Raw genomic sequence first — 17,560 nt, 5'->3', positions numbered from 1 at the left:
TTGATTTATTCAGCACTGTTAAATGCTGGACCCTGGACTGATAAAGAAGTTTTGTTTGAGAATGCATTGAAATAGTAAAAAAATACACATTTATGTATACCAGACATTTCAGTTTCTCTTTCACTATATTCACCCTACTCCTATCATGCCAAATATTAGACCAGTGTGTTAAACAGATATATGTTGTAAATTACCTACCAGAAGTAGGTTATTCTTAGAACACATTCCTCTTGCCTGATCTTTGAATCTTTGAATCTTCTAAGTTGTTTTAAGAATTACTGTTTCACAAATTCATGGTTAAGTCTTTCTGCATAGACCCTTGTTTTCCTAAATTATTTTTATGAGTTTGTGTTCAAAATAAAGTAGCTATTATTTTATATGAATCACATTAACCTAAAAAAACTTATTTTAAAGGAAAATTTATTTTATTAAACTGTTTGAACCCTTTAGGTAAAAGACAGTTTTTTTTTCAGACAAAAAGAAACTTTATAACAGTCTTATTTTCAAGGTTAGTTATTTTTCTGTGCTTGCTGGATTTTATATTATGTGGTATTAAGTATAAATGCTATCATGTAGATAGATAGATATTTCCTGAAAAAGTCTTTTGGATGATTATGCTGACTAACTCATTTCCTCCCTCCCTCCTCCAATAATATCCTTTAGAGATGTTCTCCCTTGGAGACAGGACAGTCTTTTAGATCAAAGGAAAGTTGTGGGTAGTAACATGGGTAAATTTGTAAATAGATAAAAGAGGTATCCGGAAGGAAGGAGTGTTTTCTTTTGTTCTGATGATGCCCCAGAGTCACATGGAGCTAGAACTATGGTAAAGAGGGTTGGATGAGAGAATGACAAAGGAGGACCAGCTTGGGGGAAGAAGGGTTTAGAGAGTCCTGGGAAGAATCTCATAGAAAGGTGAGAGTGATATATCTTGGTGGAGATGATAAAGACTGAGGAACCTATCAGTACAATTTTCATCTAATATCTTTAGAGGCCAGAGCATGGCACTATGGATTAAAAAAACTAAAAGCCCTGTTCACAGCAGGATGGCTGGGTGCTGATACACAGCCACCAGGAGGAGGGAAGGGCAGGAGCAGGATGATGCAGATCAGTCATAGTGGGTGGGGGAGGTACCCTTCTCTGCTGTTACTGGGCTTTATGTGTGGGTGGATCTGACATGTTTTAAAGCAGTAATTTAAGAACTAAGAGTTCTGGGCCACATCATTGTCCATAGTTTATTAGAGTTTTAAAATGTTTTAACTTGGAGCAACCAATGCTTTGCAAGTTGTTTTAAAAGCCTTTTCAATTTATTTCCTCCATGAGCTAAAATTGTTGTGGGGAGGTATTGTGGTAATGGTTGCTCCTAAAACAGTGATTTGCATTCCTTCTTTGTATGTTGGTTCTGTGAACTTGCAATTCTGTCCTTGAATTTTAGTTAATTGAAGAATGTTGATAGGAGATTTCTGCCAAACCTGTTTTTTCCAAAGGTCTTGGGAAAGATCTTATGGTTCAACACTTACTCAGTCTTGAGACTAATTGGAAACAGGAGAGGAAGGACAAGGGGGCAGGGAAAACCTGAAAGTTAGTGGAACTGAGTGGGTGATGATAGTGCCACCTTGTGGATTGTGAAGGACTAGCATTTGTGGGAGTTCAGAACTGCCTTTTTCTGAGGTGAGTGACTTTAAAGTTGCCTTTGGTGTAGATTTTATCTATGGGAGTGGTGGACAGTTTCTAGTTCATCATGATTGATTCTAGCACTTGCAGGGTTGGGAGGGACAATTCTCAATTGCCTTTTGCTAGTATTTTTTAAGATTTATTTATTTATTTATTTATTTATTTTTTTAAAAAGATTTATTTATTTGTGCATACAGAACTGGGGTACAGGCCAGAGGCTCAGGGGCGGTGAGAGGCTTCACCAGAGACAGAGTGGGGAACAGAACAGGCAGATCGACAAAGTACAACTGCTGAGGGGAGCGGCGGGCGGGTCAGGAGAGGTCTGCCACGCCATGTGGTCACCTCCGGGGCAGGCGGGAATTGAACTCATGCGGAAGCGGCTTTAGATTCTCAGTGCTGTGCTTTAACCTGCTGCGCCACCAGGGAGGGCCAAGATTTATTTTTATTATGCATAGTATAACTGGGGTGTAGGCCAGAGGTAGGGTAAGAGACAGAGTGGGGTATGGAACAGCCAGATCTACTGAAATACACTTCTGAGGGGGGCAGTGGGTGGGACAGGAAAGGTCTGCTGTGCCATGTGCATTAGCTCCCTGGCTCTGACAGCTTGATAGTGCTGAAACGTAAACAAACCCTGTGCCACAAGGAAGGTCCTCTGTGAGATGTTACACCCTGCCTCAGTATTATCTGTAGCAGGGACCTTCACAGCTTATTGGCTTTTCTGACAAGCTACCCCTTTTATGTCTAGTAAGGAAAGTCTGTCTTGGTGGTGCTAGGAGGAGGCTGGAGATAAGAAGTCATACCCTGTGGATTCATCTTCGGGAGGCTTGGTCTGATAGTCTTGCCACTTTTCATGTTTTGGTAGTTGAAGCTCAGCATTGACTGAGTGGCTGGTGGGTAGGGGCTTTAACCAGAGTGTGAAAGTGACTGCCAGCATTAGGAGTCTGGCATGATTGAATGACAACTAGCTAGCAACTTTATAGTTTCTTGAGGGATTATTTAGCACTTGGAAACTGGGGAGGGCAATGACATGTCATTACCCTTTCACTGGGAATGGTTTTTTGGCAGTGGCAATTCAATGTCATTGAGCATTAAGGTAGCCATGTCTAGTATCCTTCTTAGACCTCTTTGATGGTGTAAAAGATGGATTCTGCTTTCAGATTGGGGATGTTTGTTTGGAAGCCATCTCTGATGAGTTGGACTCATCTTTTTCCAGAGCTGCTTCAAAGGTTTCCCCTTTAATGCCTGGCTTCAGAGCCACTTGTCTGGCAGGGCTTTGTGATACCATTCGACCATTCTGTAAGTCATTCTCTCTGGTGGGAAATGGAAAGTAGGTTTGTATTTATAACAGAATGTGGAAGTGTTCCATCCTGTTGATTTGTGGTTCTTTAATTTGAGTGAACAGGCAAGTGAGATTCTTAAAATTATGCATATTCTTAAATCATGTGACCCTTTATCCCCAGTTCATTTTACTTTGGGCCAGTGCTTCAATTATTTATTAGAGGAGATTCTATGGAAATGATTGTATTATAGAATCTCTAGTTGAAGAAATAACTATTTTTTGCTTTCTTCAGGCTCTAACAGACACTACATTTGAAATGTTGGAAGGTTGGGGCTGTGTTAACAGCTTTGCACAGACATAAAAGGAGTATTGCTTCTTCACCCCAGATGCTAGCTTAGCTCTTCTATGGGGGTGGGGGTGGGGGTGGTGAAGGGTTGGCGCTTCCCTTTTAAAGTGACTTGGTAGATGGTAATATTTATAACCACTACTAATGTGGTAGCCCCTGTGCTATACCATTTCCATATATGATCTCATTTAGTCTTCACACAGATATGGGAAGGTTGTTGTCAACAATTCCATCCTCATTTTATAAATGAGGAACTAATCCCATGGATCACATATCTGCTTGAGAGCACATACCTCAGCGGAAGAACTGAAATCTGTGTTGGCCCATGGAGCTCCACAGTTCCTGAACTGCAGTTCTTATAGTCTCATCTATCTGGAGTAGAGTTTTCCTGCAGGTGTACACTGGGCGGGCGGTATGTGTGATGTGCCAATGTGACAATAGGGTGCATATAGGTGGCCTGTGTTTTCTGGAACTGGGTGGTATCTTGAGAGCCTTGATAGACAGGATCTGGTTTCAGTTCCTTTTTGATTACAGGCAGCTCACTGCCCTTTTGAGCAGTTAGAGATCAAAGGAGGAGATGGAATAGATGAACATTTTGGGACATTGTTGGTCACAGAACCTAAACCCATATGTAAAGTTTCTAAGAGGAAAAGACTTGGGGAGGGGGTGGATATACAAACACATGCATATCCTTTTGCCTACTCTGTGAGGCACATCTATGGAAACCTTAAGACTTTGAAAAGCCTGGAATCTCCTTCCCATGGCATTTTGGCATTCTCTGACTCCTGGAGATGAGTGGGAGGGAGAAAGACCCCAGGACTCAGTTGTGGTAGATTTTTTTTTTTAATTTTATAACAGTTTATTTTTACATCATTTTGTACATTTTTTTTCCTTTCCCAATTGTAATCCCCGTGGGTTTCCCATCACCAAGTCACCAGTGTGCCATTACCATAAACCTGTGCACTTCACTCCCCCCCCCCTTTTTGATCCCATTCCCTACTCCACCCCCACAAAATGTCTCTGGTATATGGTTGTTCGTTATTTTTGTTATTTTCTCGCCTGGTCCATTATACTCCTGTTATGAGTGAAACCATCCAGTATTTTTCTTTCTCTTTCTGGCTTATCTCACTAAGCATGATCTTTTCCAGCTCCATCCAAGTTGCTGCAAAAGACGTGTTTCTCTTTTTTGTTTGCTGAGTAATATTGCATTGTATATATGTACCACATCTTTTTAATCCAGTCATCTACTTTTGGGCATTTGGGCTGCTTCCATGTTTTTCCAATTGTAAATAAAGCAGCAATAAACATGGGGGTGCAGGTATCTTTTTCAATTAGTGTTTTTGTGTCTTTTGGGTAGATACCTAGGAGTGGGCTTGCTGGGTCGTAGGGAAACTCCATGTTTAGCAGTTTGAGGAACCTCCAAACAGTTTTCCATAGTGGTTGTACTAGTTTGCATTCCCACCAGCAATGCAGGAGAGTTCCTTTTTCTCCACATCCTCGCCAACATTTGTTGTTGCTAGTTGTTTGAAGATGTGCCATTCTCACTGAGGTGAGGTGGTATCTCATTGTGGTTTTAATTTACATCTCCCTTATTACGAGTGATGTTGAACATTTTTTCATATGCCTGTTGGCCATCTGCATTTCCTCTTTGGAGAAGTGTCTTTTTAGCTCTTCTGCCCATTTTTTGATGGGGTTATTTATTTTTGTTGAGTTTCATCAGTTCTCCGTATATTTTTGTGATCAGTCCTTTATCACTACTTTTGTGTGAGAAAATGTTTTTCCAATTAGTGGGCTGTCTGTTTGTTTTTTGTAATGTCTCTTTTGCTGTACAGAAGCTCCTTAACTTGATGTAGTCCCATCTATTTATCCTTGCCTTCAATGTTGTGGCATTGGGTGCTCTGTCTTTAAAGATGTGGCTGAAGTGTATGTCGTGTAGTGTTTGACCCACCTTTGCTTCTAGGTATTTTATGGTTTCCATTCTTATGTCTAGGTCTTTTATCCACTTCGAGTTGATTTTTGTGACTGGAGTTAGGCAGTGACCTAGCTTCATTTTTTTGTATGTAGCTTCCCAGTTTTCCCAGCACCATTTGTTGAACAAATTTTCTATGTTCCATTATATATTCTTTGCTCCTTTGTCAAAAATTAGGTGTCCATAAACTTGTGGGTTTATATCTGGGTTTTCTATTCGAATCCTCAGTTGTGGTAGATTTTAAAGATTTATTTATTTATGCATATAGAACTGGGGTACAGGCCAGAGGTGCAGGGGTGGTGAGAGAATTTACTAGAGACAGAGTGGGGAGCAGAACAGGCAGATCGATGAAGTACACAGCTGAGGGGAGCAGTGGGCAGGCCATATGGGTCATCTCCAGGGTGGGGATCGAACCCATGCTGAAGTGGCTCTAGCTTCTTAGTGCTGTGCTCTAACCCGCTGCACCACCAGGGAGGTCCCTGTGGTAGATTTTAAGACCAACAGAAATCTGCTTTGTCCAGTCACCTCTGTACCCCTTTTTCTTTGGTCTTAGAGAAGAGCTTGCTACTTATGCCCCTTCTGTTATTACTGACTGCTGTAATGTTTTCTGATGTGCTAACTTACTCACCTGTGGCAGGAAATCCAAATAAGGAGCCTGAGGCAGGTGGCAATGATATACTTAGATTTCTGTCATTTACATGCTATTTGTTAGATGTTGTTTGAGGCCACAGGAAATCACTATTGTCAGTGACCCATGGGGAGATTACATAGGAAAGCATTCTTTTAATCATACATGAAACCACAAAAGTAAGTTTGGGCTTATTTCCAGCAGTGGTCCTATCTCACTGTTGGCTATGGGATATGTTACTTTTGTTCTCTCTGATTTATTTAAGCCCAAGATAGGCTGTGTACATGATCAGGAGGATTGTTGTCTTTTGAAATTACAGAGGATCAGACTTGGGATCTTGAGATCTAAAAACAATAGTTTCTGATCACCTTTAGGTTATTTCTTAGTGGCCAGGTGCTCTGGGTATGTGGTTTAGGTTTAGACTGAGGGACAGTGTGGGCTGGTAGGAGAGGAATTGGTGAAAGGTTTGGAGACTTGTTGGTGTTCTAATCTTTGCTGTGTCCAAGACTTAACATAGAACTTGGGAAACACTTTCATTTATGCCTCTATTTTTTGAGTCTGCCTAAATTCAGAAATGACTTCAAATAGCTGAAAATGTTTGACTTTCATCAGCATTATTAGTGTTGTCCTTTTGCATATTTGAATATGTGTAAAAATGCAGAATTTTTATTTTAATGTAATTGATACTGTACTTTGTTGTTAAAATAGTTAAAAGTAAAAAAGCACACCTTGAAGATATTATGGGCTTAGTTTCTAACCACTGCAGAGAGGTGATATTACAATAAAGCAAGCCACACACGTTTTTTTAGTTTCTCAATTCATGTAAATGTTAAATTTACATGGTCTGTTGTCCTCTGTTAAGTGTGCATTAACTTTTATGTCTCCATGTATACATAACTTTAATTAAATGTTAGAAAAATGCCAAAAGACTTGCTGGATGCAAGGTTGCCACAAACATTCATTTGTAAACTGTGTGATATCTGGGAGGCACAGTAAAGCCACACACAGTAAAATGAAATATACCTAAATAAGTATATTTGTTGTTGGCACATATAATATTACGATTTCATGAGAAAGTGGGTTTTTTAAACTTTCAGCCCACACTTCCAATTTCATGTTCACCAAAGTTGTACCATGTTTGTTCTTTAGCATTGCTTATCATTGCTCCTTTGCTTGCTAACACTCTCATATTGAGACAGGAAGCTAGATCTTTGCTGTAAGTATCACCATCATTGCTGAGCTGCCTTTTATAAGGTTCTTTTATCTTGTCCTCTTAATTGCTTGATTTAACCAACTAAGCATAAGTATATGTCCTTATATCCATCTTGTTTGTGAATTACTTTCTTCCTATACAAAGGAAGAAAGTCACTTACACAAATAATCCTTGTTTTGTAACTACTAGGAGTAAGATAAGTTGATATTTACTAATTGTTTATTGCTATAGTTCTCAGACTTCACTGTGCACTGGAATTAATCTGAAGGGTGATTTAAAAACACATTCCCAGAGTTTTTTGATTCAGTATATTGGGGGTGGGTCTGGTTGGTACATGCATTTCTAACAAGTTCCTAGGAGTTGCTGATGCTCCTGTCTAGGGACCATACTTTGAGAGGCAATAATTATAGTGATCCTCATCTGCAATGAAACAGGTGCTGTGTGAAAGAGAAGCTAGCGTCAGATGTTGTCTCTGGATTTAAAGAGAGCCTGCCTTTGAGATTTGGGCCCTGCCTTCCCATGTGAAGGAAAACTATATGTGAAACTCTATAGATCAGCTGCCAAATGAATCTTTGAAAAATTCAAACCAGTAGCTGGGAAGTCAGGGAACTTTCAGAACTACTTTGGTCCCTTGAATTGGGGTGCTTAACGTCAATGAGGACACATTCTAGGAAGTAAAACACTTTGATAAGGTGTGGAGGTAGTGCCTTGACACAAAGTAGTTTTAGTGGGTTGCAAGTAGTTAGTCACTTTGAATTGGTGTACATTTTATGCTAATAATGAGAAATAAGATTTGGACTCAGATTGCACTGACTGCTGGAGAGGGGACATTTTTAATACATATGAGTAGCCACTGCCCTATCAGTCCTTGTTTAGGACTGAAAGAGAGGTGAAATAGGGTGGGGGAGAATGTGTAAGGAGGCAATTCCTTGTTGCATTCTGTTACCAGCTCTCAGGCTTATTTCCTTCTGTGTTGAGTGAGAAATTAGTCCTGAAAATTGACAGTGTTTAGCCAGTGGTAGCTCCTTAGACAGTTACTTGTGGTTCACTGCTAATGCTGACAAAATTAAGTGTGAATCTTTATTTTATTCCTGGGACAAAAAAGAAAAACAACAACAAAAAAGGCAGATATGAAAGTTTGATAGTGTTAGGGTTTAGTGATGAAAGCTTTTGTAGTTGGAATTCTTATTTAGGAAGATAATATTTGGATTTTTAGTTTTTCAGCAGAGTGATTTTTGTTGGTCATTATTTTTTCTATTGGAATAGGATTGAACACCAAGTCTCTATTTTTAAATATTGTAACATTAAGGTATTTTATATGTATTTTGAGATTAATATAACCTTCAAAAACATGATAACCTTTAGCAAAATGGTCATGTTCCCTTTAAAGTTTGAAAGATATCTCTACCCCACGCTCAGAAAATAGATCAAGTGATTAAAGTGAATAATTCATTAAGGAATAAATCTGTATTTTCCTCACATTCTTTATTCTGTAGTCTTATTCTTGGTGTAAAGGCAGGGAAAGTTTTTATGTTAAAAAGAATCATGAAAACAAATTAGTTTTTGATGGCTTTTGAATACTTGAATATGGATACTTGGTATGTAATCTTTAGACCAAGAAATGAAGACACGCATACTATCTTAGTCATATGTAAGATGAATGTGGGTCTTTAATTCCCATATTATATTATGTGATTGCCACTCCCTTGTTTTTATGCTTTGTGTTGCTGTCATGAAACTGCAAGTTAAAGTCATGATATCTTCTTGAATTTTAGGTACTTACACTGTGAAATTTTATGATGGAGTAGTTCAGACTGTCAAACATATTCATGTCAAAGCTTTTTCCAAAGATCAGGTGAGAAATGTGGTTTTGTGCTTTGTGATATGAATAATGCTAACACTATAGTTTTGTTTCCCAAATAAAGCCATTACATTGGTTTATGATGGCAAAGTCTTTATTTCCTCCATCTGATAACAATTTCACCTGAAAGTAATACACAAGTTTTCAATTTTTGTCTTTCTGCCATTTTCTTTTAACACAGATTCTTCTTTTCAAAAGTGCCAAATACTTGGATATCTGTTATCCTTGTCTTTTTTCAGAAGTATCTGGTTATTATTCTTTTTTGTCTTTCTCTATCCCCTGTCACCTCCATCCCCTCCCCTTACCCCTCATCAGCTTTTCCCATCACAGAGAACTTGGCAAAATGGTTTAGGAGCCCTAGGTGTTTGTTGTTGTTGTTGTTGTTTTTTTTTTGGGGGGGATGGTCATCTAACTTTGTCCTTCAGCTCAGGACCATGACTTGAGAATTTGCATAGTTGCCTGAGTGTAGGGCTGCCAAGATATGGCACATCTAGAAGTGTTGCCTACTTTCTTCATGGGTTTACCCCTGTCCTCTTTTTTACTCCTTTACTGTCTTTCTTGTTTACATCAGAATGAAGTAGATATCAAAATTTGGATACTAATGTTTTAAAAAGTTCTCATTTTAATTAATTATAGCTATTGAGACTGCTAAAGTAGTTCGTGAAGCATTTTATCAGTCATAACCGGTTATTCACCTCTTTTTGGGTGGTTGTTTATGTGACAGTATTTGTGGATGCTGGGCCCTATTGTGTCTTTTCTTATGATCAAATGCTGCTCTACTTGTCAAAGATTTTAGTAAATTCCTAGCACATAAATTAAGCAATTTCAAAAGATATTGACAAATGATGTCTTTAAAGATTGCCTCAAGAGTGTTACTGCCTTTTGCTGGTACAAAATTATAAAGCATTAGTATTGAAGATCTTTTCCCCTCAGGTATCTAGGTCGCTATACAATGCTCTAAAATGTTATTTTGGCCTTAAATTTGGTACCTTTTTTTTGGTTACATTTATGGAGAGTTAGTAAAGATAGATGGGTATATTAAAAATGTCACCAGAATTGTCAGATTATGTCTAGAACCTCTTTCAATGTAAGTCCAGAGCCCCAGATACTGTTCAGCTCTTTAAACTGTTGTACTCTATAAATTGATAGCACTCAGAGTGCATTGGCTTTGAGATGGGTACCCTTTCCATTGTGGGTTGTGAGTGCCTCAGTTCTCAATTCTCAGCTGCCTCTGAATGTCTTACCTCATCTCAGAGCTGGCAGGTGCCAAGTATAGACCAAGGCCCCCGCTTGTTTTTGTTTGTTCTTTTCCAATAGTTGAAATGGTTTAGATAAATGATTTTGCAGGTCTCTTCAACCTTAAAAAGTAAGGTACTACAAGGGCTACTTTCAAAGAAAAACTTAAAGAGTAACTGTTAGATAACTTTAATAAAAGTTTTTTTTCATACAGTATTAGAATAGATTGTCTTTTTTTTTTTTTTCCTGTAGATTCATGCTTCCCTAAATGTTTTGGTAATCTTTATTTTAGGAGCATTTATCTTTTTGAAGTTATAAAAACAATATATGTTTGCTGTAGAAAATTTAGAACACAAGCACTAGAAAGTTAAAACTATATAGATACCATTGCTCTGAACATTTTGATGCGTGTTCTTCTGTGCTTCTTGTTAATATTTATGTGTGTGTGTGTATATATCATTTTACAATGGGATTCTTGAGATGTATTACTGTTCTATAACTTTTTTCAAAGTTTCTTAATACTGTGTGAGACTTTAAATGATTATCTAGTATTCTCTAATTGTATATAACCCTACTTTGTGCAATCATTTTATCTAGTGGTTGTTAATATTTGTAAATATAGGTGCACGGTCTGATTATTCTGTTAGTGAATTTAATTTCTAGTCTAGCAATTCATTGTAGTTTGTAAATATAAACTTTTAAATTTGTGATCAAAATTGCCCCTCTTTGCCATGGTTACATATTTCTGAGGTGTGCTTGTTCTTAAACCTGGCTATTTTCAGAAGAATTGTGGGGCTTAAAAAAATATTTTCTTCTAGGTTCTAGCTTCAGGGATTCTCCTTCTTTATTATTTTTCCCTATGGGATCCATTAAACTTTCATTGCAGAGTATAGATACTCCTGCTTCCTGCTTCTGGAAAGATCTGTGTGCAGGCTCAGTGCTGGGGATCCCATATGAATGTGGTATGGTGGACCATTTTCTTCTTGTGAGGACTTAGAAGAGAGATGCATATACAAATAAACTGACTTGTAGTTTTGGAAACTTCAAAACTTTCATATAGTCACACTAGAGCATAAGATTTTTAGGATGACTTTTTAAAGCAAGTAATTATTAGAAAAGTAACCAAGAAGCAGTATTCCCTCTTAATGGACAAAATCTCAGGAGCTCAGGAATGATATAGCTAGCTTGTTAGCTTGGACACAGCCTTTATCCACTATATGAGTAGAGACCCTGTTTTTGAGCTGGACAACCTTTATATCTTAACTGTTCAACCTCAAGTTACCAGTTTGGGTTTTACATTATGTAGTACTCAGTGTCCTTTGGCAAACTGAACCAGTCCTCTGACAACATTATTCAGTCATGTATGGGATGAGGAGGACAGGGCGTGAAGGCTTTTTTTAGAACACCTCTGTCAAGAGTTTATTCTTCAGAAGAAATCCTTGTCAGTAGCTGTTCCTTTAATTATTTTCCAGTGACATATCAATTATAGTAAAGAAGATTGCTCTGTCTCAGAAGGAGTTAAACAGAGTTGTTGTTTTCTTTAAACTTAGGATTGTTTTTCAAACTTCAGAGTCTGGGTGGATGTTTCAGTCATGCATACCATATGTCCATATGTGACCTGGCATATGTCCTCTATTAATTTCTTTGTCTGTCTTCATATGTTTGAGAGAAAAAAAAGCCACCTGAGTTTTGTATTTGCAAGTAATCACAAAATATGTTTCATCGCTATTTTGCTCATTTTAGAATATTGTGGGTAATGCTAGGCCTAAAGAAACAGAACACAAAAGTCTTTCATCATCTCCTGATAAACGAGAGAAGTTTAAAGAGCAGAGAAAAACTACGGTCAATGTGAAGAAAGACAAAGAGGATAAAGCCTTTAAGACAGAAAAAAGATCCAAGCAGCCTGATAAAGAAGGAAAGTTAATTTGTTCTGACAAGGGGAAAATTTCAGAGAAAAACCTTCCCAAGAACGAGAAGGAAGATAAGGAGAACATTTCAGAAAATGACAGAGAATATTCTGGAGATGCTCAAGTGGACAAGAAACCTGAAAATGACATTGTGAAGAGTCCACAGGAAAACTTGAGGGAGCCAAAAAGAAAACGAGGCAGACCCCCTTCCATAGCTCCTACTGGTGAGTTTCCTGAGTGGGCTCTGCAATGGGCAATGCCAGAGTATTCTTCTTTGGCCCTTTGTGGTTCTTTTTAACTACAGTACTTCATTTCTTCATTTTTTTGACTGATTGATTCGTCCCATGATCTGAAAACAAGTTGTGTCTGTGGAGCTCACACATCATGTATCCAGAGGAATATAAGTTGGGAAACAAAATTTCCACAACTGCACTTCTGGGGTGGTAGATAACTGTCTACTGGATGCCTCAGTTTATGTGATAAAACCTAATAAGCTACTAAGACCTTTTGCTTGTGTCTATTCAAACGGTCTTAGTTTAAAAAAGTTTAGTGGGACCTGGAATCAGGAAATATATTCTCCATGAGAGACATGGAAGAGGAAAAGCAGAGAAGTACTAAGTAGGTCTAAGCCTCTGAAGGATGTAAGGTCAAAGAACCCTGGGCCTTGGGAGGCATTAGTGCACTTTGAAATTGAGTTCTCTGGAGAGTGATTATCAATTGGAAATTTTCATAATTTTAAGTAAAAATGGTGAAGTGGCTGATTAGTAAGCATCAGGTTAGAGAGTATAGTTCAAACTTAGGGAAGAATATACAACTATTTTTAAAAGTTGAAATTTGGAATTCTTCTAGAATAATCAAGAATAATACAAACCTTAAATTTATTCCTATGCCAGACATTTATTCTCTAGATTGATTTAGGGACATGAAGAGCCCCTATCTCTCTTGACTGAACACTGCCAGTGATTATAAGGCAGATTATCTTCAGATACTCTTGCTTCCATACTCACAACATGCATATTAAACAAATGAGTCCCCTAGCACTTGCTAAAGTAGTATCTGTTCTTTTTTCTCACAAAATTAAATAGTTACAAAAGATACATATAAAGCATAAAGTGTATTTTCATCAAAACCTGAAACTAGAGTTCGCTCATTCATTGTTCTCCTGTGATGATGGGTCTCAAAACCAGTCCATTCTATCTAATCAGACAGCTGCATCGCATTTACTTCATATGGGGAAAAAAACCTACCTTAATTAACTTTAAATAAATTTATTCTTACATATTCCAGTAGATAATCTTTTCACATCTGAGTTCAGATTTTCAGGTGGGAAACTAGATATAGATTGATTTGTTCCTAATGAAATTAGACATCTCTTCCTTCAGCTATTGTACCTGGATTTTACCCTAAAGAGTGGAGCATGCTGGAATCGTCACTGGTTCTAAGTAGGGCTCAGACCTGTGCTTTCCTTTGTGGTAGCTACAAGCCAATATGTAGTTAATGAGCACTTAAAGACTGTTGCTAGTCTGAATTGGGATCTTCTATAAGTATAAAATATATATCAGATTTCAAGTACTTAGTATAAAAAAACACAAGAATGTAAAATATCCCAATTTTTAAATATTGACTACATGTTGTAATGATGTTTTTGGATCGGCTAAATAAAATATATTCATAAAATTACTTTCACTTATAAAGTATCTTTAAAGTGACTATTAAAAATTAAATATTACATATGTGGCTTGCATTTGTGACTTTCACTATATTTCTGTTGGATAGCATTGACCTAAATTTACTGACTTTCTCAACAGAGTTTTGGGAAAGAAATAAGCTCTAATGCCCAAGGCAGGATTTGTAGTGAATTAACTTCTCTTTTGTATTAAGAATGGTATTAGTTGTGATCTACCTTTGGGAGAATTGAGAATTCAGAAACCTGTGTTCCAATGAGGAACCCCAACTGAGAAAGTGGAGATTTTAAATCACTCAGCAGTGTGCATTTTAAGATGTGGAATGAGTGAGAGGCAGATCTTTTTATGTAAGTGGGGGAAGAGCACTTATGCAGAGAGAGGTGGAAAATGTGAGCTGGCAGAAATCTGATGTGTCCTCATATCAGTTTAGGAGAGAGTATATATGTGAAAATTGAGTGTTCTGAAACTGATTCCCCTTTAGCTATTCAGCTCTGGCTTGTACTCTTGGAAAGTATATACTGGGGTAATTGTACCCCAGTTTGCAGATTGTTCCTGTTGAAACCATATGACTTCATTCAGATTAAAAATCAGCAGCAATTGGGTTGGGGGCATTCAGTTATTGTTTATACTTTACATGTATAAGGTTACACATTAGATAGGATGGATCAATTTTATAGAGAAATAGTGTTTCCAAAGCTTATTGTTAAACTGCCTGGAGTACTTCTCCCAAGCAGGATCTCTGGAGCTAGATCTGGGAATGCAATTATGAATAACTTTCCCAGATAATTCTTGTGTTAAGAAAAGTTTGGAAAACATTGAAATTCTGTGTAGTCAGCCCTGGTTTGTATATGGTATCAAAGTGATGACTTGCCAAAAATCTCATTTATACTTCAAATCTTTTAAACAAAACTGCTTGTTGACTCAGGAGAGTCTTGAGCTGATTGTACAGACCAAACTGAAACAGGATCTGAGTTATTTAGGGAGGGTTGTTCGTATTTATGTTTAGTTTGGAATGTGTAATTTCCATGTTCCCTCTACTTGGAACAAAACAATGTTGGTACGCTAGGAAAATTGAATACATGAAGAGGAGTTTTGTACTCACACCAGGTTTGCCTCAGAGCTTAGCTCTATCTCTTGTATAGCTCTCTGAAGCTACTGGCCTTCAGTGAATCTTACTCTCTTTTTCCCATCCTTCCCCTCACATTCTCCTCTTTCTTTCCCATATACTTCTCTTTCTCTCACTTCCTCTTTTCCCTTCTCTTATAGTCCTCTCTTTTCCTGTGCTTCCCAATTTCTTTTCTTTCTCTTCTGTCACCATCCCAAATTCCTGAGCTTCTTAAGTGTTGGGTTTAAAAATAAAGAGTGAATACTGTCCAAGGGTTTAGCATCTACACTATTAAATTATGCCAGAGCTGGATTTGCTAGGGATCAGCAGTCTTCTCTGGAACACTGACTATCAAATGGCATTTTCTTCTGAGATGTTTCTCAAATGGTTTTTAAAAGGTTATGTTTTGTCCCTCAATACCAGGACCTACGCCAAGCAAGTAGAGATTGAAGACAATGATCAAGTTATAGTCTGAGGGTGCACATTTTAGGAATTAGCCTGCATGATGTAATTCCTGAGTATTGGATAGAATAATTTAAGTAAGAATGCCTGAGGGTCTGTTTATCATGCAAAGTTGTCTGAACATATATTGATGTGTATATGCATACGTGTATATAAATACACACATGCTTTTATATATAAAAATGAAGATTGAACACTAAGAAATTACATACCTTTCTTTTGTGTGATCTTATATATGTTGTAGCTGTGGATTCAAACTCTCAAACTTTGCAACCAATAACACTGGAATTGAGAAGACGGAAAATATCAAAAGGAAGTGAAGTCCCCTTAAAAAGACCTCGACTTGACAAAAATTCATGTGAGCTTCCAGTTTGTATATGTGTGGCTAGAACTTCACACATTTGGGATAGCTTCCTCTATATCCATGTTGTCCCCTATGCTTAGTGGGCTCTAATGCTTGTCCTTGTCACAGGAATTAATGTGAGTGTACTTGGATCAAAAAGAGTATTGCTAGAAGAAAAATAAATCCCAAAGCACAAACTATATTAAATTTGGGTGTAGTGGTGTCTTCACCATAATTTTATCAACTATATTTGATTTGGATTCTACTGGAAATTTGATGACTTAGGAAGAGATAGAAGAGAGATTTCATATACTAATCAAGCTTTAAAAAATACCATTTATTGATTAAAAAAACTAGTCCTTTGTTGCCAAAAAGGATTTGTATTGATTTTAAAGCTCTATAAACTATATTGACTTTGGAAGTTAATACACAGAGTTTTATGTTGAGAAGTCCCAAAATATAATTTAGTTGTCAAGATTGGGACATGACCTGGGCACGCATGTTCAAACCGTGAATCCTTAAAGAAGGAAAATTCTATCCTGGCAGAGAATCTGTGCCTTTACATAAAACTATAAACTAGGGAAGGGTACTTCCTTTTATCACTATTCTAACGTTCTAGAAGATGCTGTAAAACTCTTATAGAGGCAACTAGTTCAGGAATCTGTTGTAGCAGAGTTACTCTTTTTACTGGTCTCTTGACTACAACTCTTTTAATGGTTTATAGCCCAGGAAAAGTCAAAAAACTACTTGGAAAACACGGACAAAGACTTGTCAAGAAGACGATCCTCCAGGCTGTCCACTAATGGTACCCAAGAGATCCTAGATCCTGACTTGGTTGTATCAGATTTGATTGATACAGTTAATACTGATCCTTTGCAGAACACACCATCTGGTACCAAGAAATCTGAAGAAGGTAAGAGTCTCTTCTTGCCAAACTCATGCCTGTCTAGTAAGAACCAGTCTAAGTCATTGTGTACTGTTTCCCACAAGTTTAGATGACTTCAATATCAAGTTATTGAATGAGTTGCATTGTTCTTAGAATGTGTTGTTCTTCACTGATGAATCAGTGGGCAAACTTTTTATATGTTTGTGAATGTTTTGGCTTATATATATCTTTGAATGTTGGGTTGGAGGCACTGTGCTTGAAGACCCCCTTCCTTCTCTAATTGGTGCCTTCTCATTCTTGTGCCCCTGCATTTTGGTTAACACTTCTTGCAAGCCATTCATTTTAACTTCTTGTTAGTAATTTCTTTTTCCTTAGAGCTAATCATAGTCCTTTTCATTGGTCTATTTATGTTGAGTTGCTCCTGATTTATATGTACTGGAACCTGTGAACATATTCTTATACACTGGGAGATGATGACTCCCTCTAAATACTCCCTGGCTTTCTTAGTGTTGTGGGTATTTCCCTTCCCAGGTTCTCTACATTTGCTTTTTTTTTTTTAAATAGGTCAGTTGAAATCTCCTTTGGAAGCTGGCCAGATCTCAACAGCACTAACTTGCCACTCCTTTGGGGATGGATTGGGGCCTACAGACTTGGATTTAAATTGCAAGTCAATGGGAGAAAACACTATGAAAACGGAACCAACTTCTCCTCTTGCCGAATTACAAGAGATTTCTACTGTGACAGGTTCATATTAAAGTTAACATAATTTTTTTCCTAATACATATATTTACTTTTGCTTTAATTATGAACTGAAATAAAATTATAGTGATTTCCCCATCTCTTATTAATAATATTTATATATAATTTTAATGCTCTATACTCTTCATTTTTTTTTAAAAGATTTATTTATTCATACAGAACTGGGGTACAAGCCAGAGATGCGGAGGGTGAGAGGATTCACCAGAGACA

General features: G+C 37.4%; 1 protein-coding gene across 3 annotated transcripts in view; it reads left to right on the top strand.

The window, feature by feature from the left end:
- Positions 1-17,560, top strand: part of PHF20 (PHD finger protein 20) — a 108,458-nt gene that overhangs the window by 45,662 nt on the left and 45,236 nt on the right. For 2 of the 3 annotated variants that reach the window (XM_012728322.1, XM_004687230.2), the window contains exons 5-9: positions 8,882-8,961; positions 11,947-12,334; positions 15,607-15,720; positions 16,430-16,618; positions 17,156-17,335. In XM_012728322.1, the coding sequence (XP_012583776.1) occupies positions 8,882-8,961; positions 11,947-12,334; positions 15,607-15,720; positions 16,430-16,618; positions 17,156-17,335 (951 nt within the window). The remainder of the gene's footprint in view (positions 1-8,881; positions 8,962-11,946; positions 12,335-15,606; positions 15,721-16,429; positions 16,619-17,155; positions 17,336-17,560) is intronic. The other variant, XM_012728323.1, reaches the window with a different exon arrangement.

The sequence above is a fragment of the Condylura cristata genome, unplaced genomic scaffold (assembly GCF_000260355.1).
Source record: "Condylura cristata isolate star-nosed mole 26May11 unplaced genomic scaffold, ConCri1.0 scaffold00022, whole genome shotgun sequence".
Classification (NCBI taxonomy): Eukaryota; Metazoa; Chordata; class Mammalia; order Eulipotyphla; family Talpidae; genus Condylura; species Condylura cristata.
Note: the sequence above shows the minus strand (reverse complement) of the source record. Positions and strands in the feature narration are given on the sequence as shown.